Source organism: Zeus faber, assembly GCF_960531495.2.
Source record: "Zeus faber genome assembly, chromosome: 6".
Classification (NCBI taxonomy): domain Eukaryota; kingdom Metazoa; phylum Chordata; class Actinopteri; order Zeiformes; family Zeidae; genus Zeus; species Zeus faber.
In genome coordinates this window covers 23,570,911-23,583,699 of record NC_137201.1, presented here as the reverse complement: position 1 = coordinate 23,583,699, position 12,789 = coordinate 23,570,911, and the positions used below count along the sequence as shown (strand labels likewise).

The window sequence follows — 12,789 nt, the reverse complement described above, 5'->3', positions numbered from 1 at the left end:
TTGCGCAGGGATGGTTGTGGCAGCTTCTGACAAAGGCGTGCATTCTCCACAGCGGCGGTTCTCAACCTGGGGTCCGGGGACCCCCCTCCCAAGACGATCCAGGGGGGTTCCGCGGCGAAAAGACGAATAGTTTAACTTCAGCGTTATTTCAGATCCACAACAGTCATGCACAACAAATGGCTGCTTTCATCGTGGTTTCACGGTCATCTCCACAACTAAAGGACGGACGGCTCTGGACATTGGGACTAAATCGCCCACGGCGACAGGAATCCTCTCAGGTTGGATTCCCAGGGATAAAGTTGAAAATCTAAATTGATAAGTAAAAGGTTGTTGGACGGACGAGTTCAGCTCCATACGTGGGACAAGGAGGCGAGGGCCGGCAAGGTTCCGCGACGTTGGAAAAGGCACCGCTGGGATTCGAACCCAGGATCTCCTGTTTACTAGACAGGCGCTTTAACCATCTAAGCCACGGCGCCGTTGTGCGGTCAGGCGGGGGCGCCTGGTGTTCTCTGCCAACCCAACACGGGCGTTTGGGCGATGTGTTTGGTTGTTGCTACGTTACTATAAACACCCCCGTCGCCTTACGGGTGTTATTTACAACCTCACAACAAGGATATATTGTGTATGCACTTATTTTGTATCGTACACCACTTTGAAGCGGTGTACTATTTTTCTTTTCTTTTTACGACAGAAGCGTGGCGAACGACTGTTGTGCTGCATTCTGGCGCACCTCGGAAATCGGTAAACCCGATTCCGGTGGGAGTCCCTGTTCAGTTGAATCTCTTCGGGAAAGCATGGACCCTCGCGGTAAATGAGCGTGTGCCTGGCAAGCGTGTGGATAACACGAGCGGCGACGAGGAATTCCAACTTTACTGGCACCGTTCCTTTGCACCTTCGCCCAGTCGGAGGGGGCGGGATTTTTTCCCGAGTTACGTTGTCGGAGGAACGCGGCATTACTCCGACGGGAGTTGTTTGACTGACGGGGCGCCTGGCCAACGGCCTCGCGGTGGGCGTGTCTTAGGGCAGGATCTTCTTCCGGGATGAAGCCCGCTACACGTGTGGAGGGAAGCAGGAGGTGGCGTTGTCCGCGGCGCGCAGACTAGCGAAGCTCGCCAGCCGCAGGTGAGTCTGCTCCCCGGGTATGAGCAACGATAACACGGGGAATGTGATGCGCCCCCGCTGTCGAGCGTAGTTTAGCCCGGTTTCGGTGCTTGGGCCTGGCTCGCTGCGTTATCCCTGGCCTGCTAGCTCGTCCCGACTCAGTTACAGAGATGTTTTGCTCCGTTACCAGGTACGTCAGGGCCGGTCTACCAGCCACACAACTGTACTGTACGCAGCTGTTCACAGCCACTCCCCGCTGCTTCAACTGTGGGAACGGTACGTGAGCATTGGGTATTATTTGGGTAATAATAATAACCTTTATTCGTATGCACTTTCCACACACAGCATGCAACTGCACCGATCAGCCACAACATTAAAACCGCCACTAATAACCACTAATATTGTGTAGCTCCCCCTCGTGTCCCCAAAACAGTTCTGACCCGTGGAGGCATGTGTACACCACAGGACCTCTGAAGGTGTCCTGTGGTATCTGGCGCCAAGACCTTAGCAGCAGATCCTGGATCGTGGGCAATGGGTCAGGCTTGTTGTTCCAGCACATCCCACAGAAGCTCCATCGGACCCTAACCCTGGCCATCCACATGATGTAGATGAAAATGTGATTCATCGGACCAGGCCACCTTCTTCCATTGCTCCGTGGTCCAGTTCTGACGCTCACGTGCACATTGTAGGCGCTTTAGGCGGTGCACAGGGGTCAGCATTGGCACTCTGACCAATCTGCGGCTATGCAGTCCCATATGCAGCAAACTGCAATGTGTTGTGTGTTCTGACACCTTTCTATCATAGCAGCATTGACTTTTTCACCAATTTGTGCTGCAGTAGCTCGTCTGTGGGAATCGGACCAGACGGGCTACACTTTGCTTCCCATGTACTTTAATGAGCCTTGGGCGCCCATGACCCTGTCACCGTCACCAGGTGTCCTTCCTTGGACCACTTTTGGTAGGTACTAACCACTGCATACAGGGAACACCCCACAAGACCTGACATTTTGGAGATGCTCTGATCCAGTCGTCTAGCCATCACAATTTGGCCCTTGTCAAAGTCCCTCAGATCCTTACGCTTCCCCATTTTTCCTGCTTCGACACATCAACTTCAAGAACTGACTGTTCACTTGCTGCCTAATATATCCCACAAGTGCCATTGTAACGGGATAATCAATGTTATACACTTCACCTGTCAGTGGTTTTAATGTTGTGGCTGATCGGGAAGAAAGTGCTTTACATCAATATAAGGCAATCACATAATAATGATGATGATGATGATGATGATGATGATGATAAACAAGCAAAATACATTTAAGAAAATGCAAATATTGATATGAAATCAATCCTTATTTATCTTGAATTACTGGTCTTTAACTACTCAGAGCATTCCTAAACAATTGCCAAATAATATTCTATTTACAAATAATAATCAAAATAAATAAAATAAAAAAATGTAGTAATAATAATAATAATAAGTAATAGCTTAAGGTGCCTTGGAATATATTAACAAATTCCTCTGCCTGATTCCTCTTGTATTTACATTGGTGTTTTCGTTTGACTCAGTTTGGTAGCTATGGAGCAACCAGAACCCATGCTGGTCCCTCCACAAGGGGGAGAAAAGCGGGTCTGTTCAGAAGAGGAGGAGGACCCACCGAATAAGAGACTTCGAGTCGATGATGCCCAAAATAAAGGAGGCCAAAACTCAGACCAGTTGGACAAGGATGAGGATGAGAAGGGAGAGCCAGAAGAAGACAAGAGCAATGGAGAAGCAGACGGCGAGACCTTCGCTGACATGATGAAGCATGGACTCACAGAGCTGGACGTGGGCATTCTGAAGTTCGTCAGCGATCACCAGGGGTTTTCTGGTATACTGAAGGAGAGGTAGGTCTTCCATCATCCAGAATTTAAATGTCATCGTTTCCTCAGTTAATAAGTGAAAGCCCCCCCAAAGACTTAACACAATGTGTGTGTTTGTGTTTAGGTATTCTGACTTTGTTGTGCATGAGATCAACAAGGAAGGCAAGACAGTGCAGTTAGATGACCTGTCTATTCCTCCAGAGGCTGAGGTGAGATAACCTATTCAGATAAAATTGTCAGTGGGATGGATAGTCCTATTTTATTTATTTTAACAGGCAAAGAGCAGTTTGGTTTGGGTGGTAAAGAAACTAAGGACAGTGAAATTGGTATTTGTAAAGATTAAAAACTACTTTCCTATGCCACTGAGACCAAAATGGCATCTATGTAGATGTAATTCCACATCCTCGTCCTGTTAACATCGCTTTGAGTCTGTCATGTTTTATTTAATGTGATTAATTTGACTTTAAAACTGGTTCTAAATATTACCTAAAGTTTGGTATAAAGAAGTAATCATTTCTTACTAAAAGGGTTAGGGAGACGTTATTTATTTAAATACAGGCCGAGGCAGATCTCGCATTGTATTGATGTCCTTTTTTGTGTTGGGCTGGTGATGGTGCAGGAGGTCCCAGAGCCTGAGCAGCCTGCGGAGGTGGAAGAGGTTCTGACAGAAGAGCAGAAAACGCAGCTTGGGGAACTGCAGCTTTTTAAGAACAAAGAGGGCGACGTCTCCATAGAAGTAGGTCTATATGGACGCCTTTTGTGTCTGCTTTCATTTATTTATTTATTTATTTATTCATCCATTCATTGATTATTCAAGCACTCACAGATCTCTCACCAAGGTCACATTGGCGAAAGTTATTGTATGCGGCTGGTACAAAATGTATAAAGAATAAAAAAGGCATTGAATATATGATTTACTAAGTACAGACACATAAATCACAAAGATGTTCAAAATAAATCTCCATTACAAAGACTTTCAAAAACTTTTACAACAAAGTAATATCTTGGACATTATGCAAAGCTTAATTTAACCGTCCCCGGTTGGAGTTGAAGCATCCTGTTTATTTCACGTGCTCCAACATGCTTGGTAATGGGCGATATTATTTTTTTCGTGTTTGTAGGTTGCTGATGACACAAAAGAAAAGCGAACACTTGTTCACAAGGCTGTCAAGACCCAGTTTCCTGGTCTGGAGACAAAGACAGAGGAGAGGGAGGGTCGCAAGTTCATAGTGGCCTACCACGCGGCTGGAAAGAAAGCCCTGGCAGGTATTTTGAACAGGGGCTTCAAACGCTCTGAAACCCACCATACCTCCTCATCCGATGTGTTTATTTTGATGTGCAAGGAACATTTCGCTACAGCTGTTCAATGTGGTTTATTTCCTACATACTGTGGTTAGTAGTCATCCATTACAGCTAAAATCCAGTTCAAAGATATGCCCCCGGGGGGGGGTACTACAGCTTGTTTCAATTGTCTGTTACTGTCTCGGATAGTTATCAGGAATGTGTTCATCAATATATTAGAAGTTAAACAAAATTACATCTACTGCTTTATCCTTTTGTTAAAGTCAGTCAGCCAGCCAGTATAATAGCTGTATAGTAGCTGTTTTTACCTCATGAATCAATCATGGTCCAGTGAAGTTGGAGTCTACGCAGTACTCGTTTTGATGCATGCCCTTGTTCGTCAAACTTGGCGTATTCTTCTCTCTGTGCATGTTGCACATAATGGAGATCAAGATCATAACATGCATGCAGGGATGCACGTGCACGGCGGCAGACCTGTTCAAAGAAGCAAAGCAAAAGGCTGAGCAAAGAAACCGATACCAGTATTGTTGTGTCCCGAATCATGGTTTTCGACCCTTTTTTATGCATTTAGAACTTGGGAGTTTGAAGCAAGCTTACATGTCTTGCAGTGGTTATGTATTGATGACCGTCATTCTATCCAACAGAATGCTACGCAACCTTTTTAAGACATGAAAAATTATATATTTGGTAATGCAGTCTCTCAAAGAGCCGCGAGGCCAAAATGATGGCTGCCTGCCATGTCAGTCTTGCAGCTCCATTGCAAAGACAACGTTAAACTCCACTGCCACGGGCCCTTGCATGCAGAGCTCACTCCTGGCAGCTTTTCCCAAAATCTGTAGGAAGCCTTTTTTAGTAATGTTCTTCTGTCCTCCTTTTGCTGTTCTCTGTGGGGGACAGAGGTCAAAGCAACTGCAGGTAAGAACTTAATGTTCACTCAGAACAAGAGGAGCGTTTTTCTTGTTCTTCTTTATGGCTTGCAAAAAAACCAGTGTAAATCAGAACAGGTTTCACTTTCTTAATTAAAACATTTTAAGTCATTTCCCCCCTATGGTAACAATTTTTCAGATATAAAGTGAACACCTGGGATTGCAGGGGGCTCTCTCAATCAAGTCATGGTGGAGCTAATTTATTCACTACTTCTAGAGGATCTGAGCTTAATGAATGGTTATCCACTTCCATCAGAACATTTTAAGTAATGTCCATTTCTCTGTCTCCACGTAAGCTCCGAGGAAACACTCGTGGCCCAAAAACCGTGGAAGTTTCTGCCACTTTGTCCTGTACAAGGAGAACAAGGACACCATGGATGCCATCAATGTGCTCTCCAAGTTTCTCAGGTCCGGACACCCCACAATTCACTTACTGTGCAAAGCACTTCAAAAACAGTTCATGCCATACGTCAATCTTTTATACAATGTACCTTATATACAGCTGCTCCTGATTCAAAACGCTGTCTGTCTGTCTGTCCCTCGGGAGGTAGATAGATAGTGATTAACATGATGACATTATTAAGCAGTGTTGAATATGAGTACCTGTGTGTGTGAGCATTGCCTTTTAAATGAGGCAGACATGCTTAGGATCTTGTTTCCCATCCTTGTTCATGCTTGTATATTAATGTGCATTTTCTTTCCCAGGCTTAGACCAAATGTGTTTTCCTACATGGGGACCAAAGACAAGAGAGCTATCACTGTACAGGAGATTGCAGTTCTCAAGTGAGTTCAGAGTATTAAGTAATGTGTTAAAAGACAAATGATTTTGTACATTTTTGGATGATAACTCATTCAAGTGTCTCATTCAAGTGTTTTTGATTTTCTGTCCTCCTCAGGATCACGGCAGAGAGACTGTCTCACCTCAATAAGTGCCTCATGAACTTCAAGCTTGGAAACTTCTGTTATAAAAACCACCCCTTAAAGCTGGGGGAGCTTCAGGGAAATCACTTCACTGTGGTCATCAGGTCAGTCCTTGCTAATGGATGCCTCATATCCTTATAAAAAATGTAAGCACTGTTCACTCTGCAGTTGCAATTGGATGTTCAAAACCTGCAATCAAACATGCAGAGGGTGTATCACACAATTCTTTGCAATCCCAAACAATGTGGCCTAATTTAGGAATTCCAGGAAATCTTAGAGCCAAAAACAAATACATAAAATGACAGGGGATGATTGGGGAGGAGTTGTGTTTTGTTTTTTAAACAATTGGGAGAGGAATTATTATTATTTTTTTTTTTAGAATTCAGTGTTGAAATTATTCCATAAGAATAATTAAGGTCCTCTGGATTGTCCTTCATATTTGGACTATTAGACCGCCAGCTTAATTAAAGATTGTGTAATTAGTTGATAATCAAGCTGTCAAGCCTTTCTTTGTCCATTACCACCTTGAAATTAATTTATTCAACGACAATGTGTCTGCGGTCGGCACTGAGGAACACCGTTTTTTTTTTTTTTTTTCCTCAGGCGGTGAATGGGACAGCTTTGTCTGGTTGTTTCCACACTAAAGGGTTTTACTGTCATTGAATTGCTTACATTTTTGCAACCTGTTTCGATCCCAGGAACATCTCAGGAACAGAAGAGCAGGTCCAGCAGGCCATGACGTCCCTCAAGGAGACGGGCTTCATCAACTACTACGGCATGCAGCGCTTTGGCACCACCGCCGTGCCCACCTACCATGTCGGACGGTAGGAACACGGAACGCTGCAGCTCAGCGATCAAGCTGGCGGTCTTTTCTAGTGCGATGGTGAATGTACTGTTGGCTGGCAGGGTGTTCCTTCCAGCACCCGGACTACACCGTTGCCGGGGTGTTTGGTGTCCGGTGTCTGGGCGACGCTGGCGTGAGTTATGAACAGAGGTCACTGGTATAAAAGTCAAATGACGTTTTCTCCTTTTGTGTGGGCCAGGGCCATCCTTAAAAACGACTGGAAGGAGGTGGTGGATTTGATTCTCAAGCCTAGACCCGGGGGTAAAGAAAGGCTGTTTGTTTTCCTTTGTGTTCTCATCTTATTATGGCGCCGACTGTGTGGGAGATGTGGCTGAAACCGTTGTTATTCCCTTCTCGTACCCTGGATGTTCTCAGCGGAGAAAGGCTACCTGGTGCGCTGCAGGGAGGAGTGGGCTAAAACCCAGGATCCAGAAGCTGCTCTGAAGAAGCTCCCTGTGAAGCGCTGCGTGGAGGGCCAGCTCCTGCGAGGCCTCTCCATGTACGGCCAGAAGAACATTGTCACCGCTTTTGGACTGGTGGGTCTCTTTCTCTCTGTCCCTCTCTCTCTCTGACCACCTGTCATAAAACGTACAAGTCGGCTTTTGGTCTTCAGTCAGAAGAACCATTTTAAAGATCTGGAAGACTAAAAGAAATTTATAACCCCCCCCTCTTCCCTTTTCAAGCATCCATCCTTTGTGCTCTTGCGGGAGCCTCGTCACTTTATAGAGTCGCTCAGTGACTGACAGCAGGACTGTTGTCGTCGTGTGTTATTTCTGCTGCAAATAATAGGGGAAAAAGCACGTGTCTCTAAGTTGTTACTCGCTGCATCACGTACTATGTATGCGCACTATCGTCCAGTGTGCTTGAGTTTGTGAGTGAAGCTTTCTTTCTGGACATAGGTTGTTTTTTTGCTCTCCAGTGGACCCTTTGTTAAGGCCATGTGCACTCTCATTCCAGATCCCTCGTAACAACCGTCTCATGTACATCCACAGCTACCAGAGTGTGGTTTGGAATACCATGGTGAGCCGCAGGATCGAGGCCTTTGGCCTGAAGCCCGTGGAGGGCGACCTGCTGCTCAAAGGAGGTCGGTGCTGTTTAAATGAAGTTGTGATCAGTTAACCAACTGGATAATTTGCGGGATGTGATAATCATGGGTTTTGTATTTATTTGGTTAATTTTCACGTTGTCACCTTTTAAAGCACGGACCACGGTGTTCTGAACAAAAGACACGTTTAGAGAAGATATTTAACTCGGAAGTCGGATTTATTTATTTATTTGTTTATTTATGGTCTAATCCGTAGACGTTTCCTTGCAAATTCATAGTGTTGGGTTAACCTGATCTTCAAAGAAATTCACTTTTTAATATTTTTGTTGTGATTCCAGGCACAGCACACGTGTTGTCCGCAGAGGAGGCTGAGCGTCACTCCATCCATGACATTGTGATGCCTCTGCCTGGCTTTGACGTCATCTACCCCTCCCACCACGGTAAGACGCGAGTGGTAAAATATGATCATATCGTAAAATTCAATTAGACATGAAATATACAGTTTATTCAATTGAATAAATGTTTTGTCACATACTAAATAAGGATTATTTCCATTTGAATGGTTAAAAACCGCAGCAAACCCTAAATAATGCTTTTGTTGTGTCCGTTGCTCTGGCAGTGGGGAAGGGCTACAGGGAGATGCTGGCTGCAGATGGACTTGACATTGACAAAATGAGACACAAAGTAAAGGATTACTCACTCGCCGGAGCCTACCGACGCATCATCATCAGGCCCAGTGATGTCAGCTGGTTTGTAAATTCACCTCTTCAGGCTCTGTCCCTTCACTCTAATACTGAGCCTTTTCAGTGAAGATGAATGGCGAAATGTATTTCTCAATTCACAGTAACGCTGGATTGAGATGCTTATGATTCTACTAGGTCAACCCAATAGTTGTACGCCGAAAGTCCCAGAAATCAATATGGAACTGGACGTTGAATTTTGGCATTGCTGGGAAATGCGGACCCCACCACCAACGATGGAAATGCCAGATAGAGGCGCACATACATACAGCAAATACACCAAAAAAAATGTATAAATGTATTTTACAGAATCTTACGGAATACCACTTTAATGATGAGCTTTTCTTTATTTGCCTTTTACTCCTCTGTGATAATTCCATCTCCTTTTCTTTGCAATGTTTTATTTGAAGGCTCTTTTTTTTTTTTTTTTTTTTTGCTGTCTGCTGTGACGCTCCAACGTAGGTTCCGTCTCATCTCTGTGTTAACGTCTGTTGTTCTAGGGAGGTGATTCAGTACGACGACCCCAGGATCTCCCTGGTCCACACTGATGTGGAGAAACTGGAAGACAAACTTGCCCCCGTCTACAACAAAGGTAGACTTCAGTTGCCTGTTTGAAGAGTTAATACTGTTAATTATCGATGGCGTTGTTACACTTGGAGAATGTCATTGTAATGTGTCATTTTTGTGTATCGTGGGAACTAATTTTCTGCGGGCGCGATTTCATGTGTCTTGGTGTATGCTGCTCTCAATCTACCGCACCAGAGGGAAAGTACCAAGCTCTACGGATGGAGTTTTCCCTGCCCCCCTCCACCTACGCTACCATGGCAATCCGAGAGGTGCTCAAGATGGACACCAGCATCAAGAACCAGACGCAGCTCAACACCACCTGGTTCAACTGACGGGAAGAAAAAGAGGACTCAGGCGGGACTGGAGTTACAGCCGTGTGTGTGTGTGTGTGTGTGTGTGTGTGTGTGTGTGTGTGTGTGTGTGTGTGTGTGTGTGTGTGTGTGTGTGTGTGTGTGTGTGTGTGTGTGTGTGTGTGTGTGTGTGTGTGTCCCTTAAGTGGATCTGCGTGATGTTAAGAAATGACACCCAACAGAAGCAACAATTGATAGCTTGTTTCTTTCGTTTTAATCAGGGAGTTTTTACTCTGCGCTCTAAAACCTTCCTGTGCACTAGTTAGGGTAATTTTAATTTGAGACTGTGTATGAGTGAACATACTGACGGGATTTCTTTTTTTTTTTTTAGGACGATTCAAGTTAAGTATTCATTTCATCGGATCGTTTTATCATTGTAAATTGATCCATTAAATGCCCATGGAAGAGAGAATTAAATGTTTAAAGAATGTCAAAGTGTGATGTGGGAAATCAGTCTTTGATTCTCTTGTTTTTGTGTTTCGTAAATGGGGTTTGTGACTCATTGGAGTTTGCATGATGTAGCTGAAACTCCCCCTGATGGAAATCAGTCTTTGATTCTCTTGCATTTTTGTGTTTTCGTAAATGGGGTTTGACTCTTGGGAGTTTGCATGATGTAGCTGAAACTCCCCCTGGTGGCCATCAGGTGAAGTGCGACCAGAACCGGGCTGAAGTTGCAGTTCAATGGGGTCCACTCTTTAATGAAACACTACATTAAATCTTCACTCAAGAGCATGGAGAATTATGAATGATAAAGTTTAAGCACACGGGAGCCTCAAATGTTTTATGTACCCTTACTTGTGCATGCCATGTCCTTCTATATTGTTAACATATCCTGCACGCACATACTCTGCAGCTTTGCAACCAAAGTGAATATAATTTAATTTTCATAATGCAAGATTCATTCCTGAATTATACAGTGGAATGGTGCACTTTTTGTGCCTGTCCCACACTACACAAGTGTAAACTAGAGTTGAGAAGCTGTATGGTAAAATGTGAAGCTGTTGATATAATCTTGTGGAACTAAAGGCCCTTATTGGCTCGGTAAGTTGGAAGGGATCATCGGTAGAAAGATGAATAAAAATGTGCGCTTATATTTGCATTATGCTCAAAATGATGCCAGATGGCATTTTGTCAACAGGTCTTACACAGAATTATCAATCTCGTATTGTTTAATTGAAATACATAGATGAGGTACGAGGCGTTCGGGGTATATATCACTAACCAGACGATGTATCTGCATATGGCAATTTTCTTTTAAATGATCCAAATATGTTGGTCCAAATCCACAAAATAACTTTCTGATGTAAGGCATGGATTCAGATTTCCTCTCTTGAGCAGACTATGAAAACTATAAATACCCGTACACAGAACCTGCACACTGCATTGACACTCACCCTGAGGTTATCTCAATGTTTCCACCGGGTGAACTCCTTTGCCATGCACTATTTTTAGTTTGATGACTGATATTTGTTTATAAAAGTTTTTCAGGATCTACATTTTGTTCATTCAGTTGTTTAGGCGTCATGATCACGGGCAATCCTGCTTAAAAATGGTATATATATGCTTTCATTTCTACAATTACGAACAGCTGACTAGTCAATATCCTAAAAGTGAGCCACGTGTGTGAAACTTGATATGGAGCCATGTGTCCTGCATGTGGGGAAAAAGACCAGAAACAAGCTTGTCTGAAAAGTACCATCTTTTTTACAACCTTTTCACACATGGGACGTCAGCATTGATGAACTGCTGAAGCACTTAATGCTTAATGCTTACTGGCAATATGGTATGGTAATATATTTTATGTCATGTTTTATGTTCTCGTGCTTTTCATGACATGTTCCAAGCCTTTTGAGGGAACACACAAAGCAATGAGTCAAAGAAGATCTGTAAAAGTCAGAGGTTAAATAAAATCCTCCGATTGCTGAACCTTTTTTTATTATTATAATTTTATTTATTTATTTTCATTTTTATCCAGCCCAAGGGAGACGAACGGCTTATCTGGTACATCTGCCCACTGTCATTCACTGATTCACAAAAACAGTATTTACTGAAGTGTGTCGGCTGATTATAACACTGCATTATATTAATATGAATCGCTGCTCAGGAAATGCACCTTAACAGTATCACTAAATGTAAGTTTGTTCTCCAATTAAAGCTTTTTTATTTTAGCATGTGAGACCTGGGCGTTTGTCAACAAAATAACATACTTGACTTGAAATGAAATTAAATGAGTATGTACTGCTCAGGTAGGCCTACGAGTTTCTACTTCCTTAAAAAATTACCAAGAAGGTCTTTTAAAAAGGGTAACTATGTTATATACTGTATATTAACATGATTGTTTGGCTGATATGTGGAGCCACTGGATGCACATTGTAGCCATTGACTTGGTGCAAATACTGACTGTACACACCCAATGCAACCACAGGAAGGTATGTTTAATGTGCTATGAGGATAAAAACCAATGGTATAACGAAATGGACTCCCGATCGCCGTTCCCATGGTGATGCCTTTATTCTCATTTATGCTCTGTCTATATTTACTTCGCCTTTCACTCTGTGTGTTTGAGTTTAACAGTGTCCCCTCGTGAAAGAAAAGACGTCGGAATGTTTTTTGAGGCATCTGTTCCCATAACAACAGGTTGATCACAGCGCGACCCCTGTCCTTCCGGAAAACAAACGCTTCCTGTTTACCAACTCGCCCCTCTTTTTACTGTAACCTCACGGTGACCCATCCCTGCAGTCAGGATACCAGCCTTAATATGCATCCTTTGTGTTTAGTAGCGTAGTGGAGCATAAAGAACTGCTCTGAGGAAAGACTAGATCAACGCAAGTATGGATTAAGTTGTGAACTTTTCTGACTAGAGCGTCCCTTTTCCAAGGGATTTCCTCTGACGACCTGTATCTGAATCCGTATTTCCTTCTATTGTGATCCTATTTAATAAGGTTATTTCTGGATGGGATGATTTTTTTCACTGGTAGGGGAAGGGTGGGCTCTGATTTGACCTTCTTATATTCTCCATACGGTGTGGGATTGGAAGGAGTGTTCCCAGATCTCTTTCCATTAGAATATGGTGGTATCTGGAGTCGAGTGAAGTTCATTTTAAAAGCCCTCCATCACACAACACTCAGCGAGCT

The 12,789-nt window shown here is 43.6% G+C and overlaps 1 protein-coding gene across 2 annotated transcripts; it reads left to right on the top strand.

The window, feature by feature from the left end:
• Window positions 1-976: 976 nt before the first annotated feature.
• Window positions 977-10,090, top strand: pus7 (pseudouridine synthase 7). Of its 2 annotated transcripts, XR_013844225.1 has the most exons (18): window positions 977-1,122; window positions 1,292-1,377; window positions 2,667-2,984; window positions 3,085-3,169; window positions 3,580-3,696; window positions 4,082-4,226; window positions 5,485-5,596; window positions 5,894-5,971; window positions 6,085-6,213; window positions 6,808-6,933; window positions 7,153-7,214; window positions 7,329-7,489; window positions 7,911-8,037; window positions 8,337-8,438; window positions 8,618-8,747; window positions 9,239-9,330; window positions 9,501-9,749; window positions 9,802-10,090. XR_013844225.1 is itself a non-coding variant. In XM_080003116.1 (17 exons), the coding sequence occupies exons 3-17, from the start codon at window positions 2,677-2,679 to the stop codon at window positions 9,635-9,637; spliced, it is 1,911 nt and encodes a 636-aa protein (XP_079859242.1). In that variant the 5' UTR covers window positions 977-1,122; window positions 1,292-1,377; window positions 2,667-2,676; the 3' UTR covers window positions 9,638-10,090. The 2 variants fall into 2 exon arrangements, 1 of the variants encoding a protein (XP_079859242.1); XM_080003116.1 differs by having other exon boundaries at window positions 9,501-10,090.
• Window positions 10,091-12,789: the final 2,699 nt, after the last annotated feature.

Coding starts and splice junctions, on each gene's coding strand:
- pus7 (XM_080003116.1), top strand. CDS start 2,677: ATGGAGCAACCAGAACCCATGCTGGTCCCTCCACAAGGGGGAGAAAAG. Junction 3,170..3,579: donor CTATTCCTCCAGAGGCTGAG/GTGAGATAACCT, acceptor GTGATGGTGCAG/GAGGTCCCAGAGCCTGAGCA. Junction 8,439..8,617: donor CATCTACCCCTCCCACCACG/GTAAGACGCGAG, acceptor TTGCTCTGGCAG/TGGGGAAGGGCTACAGGGAG.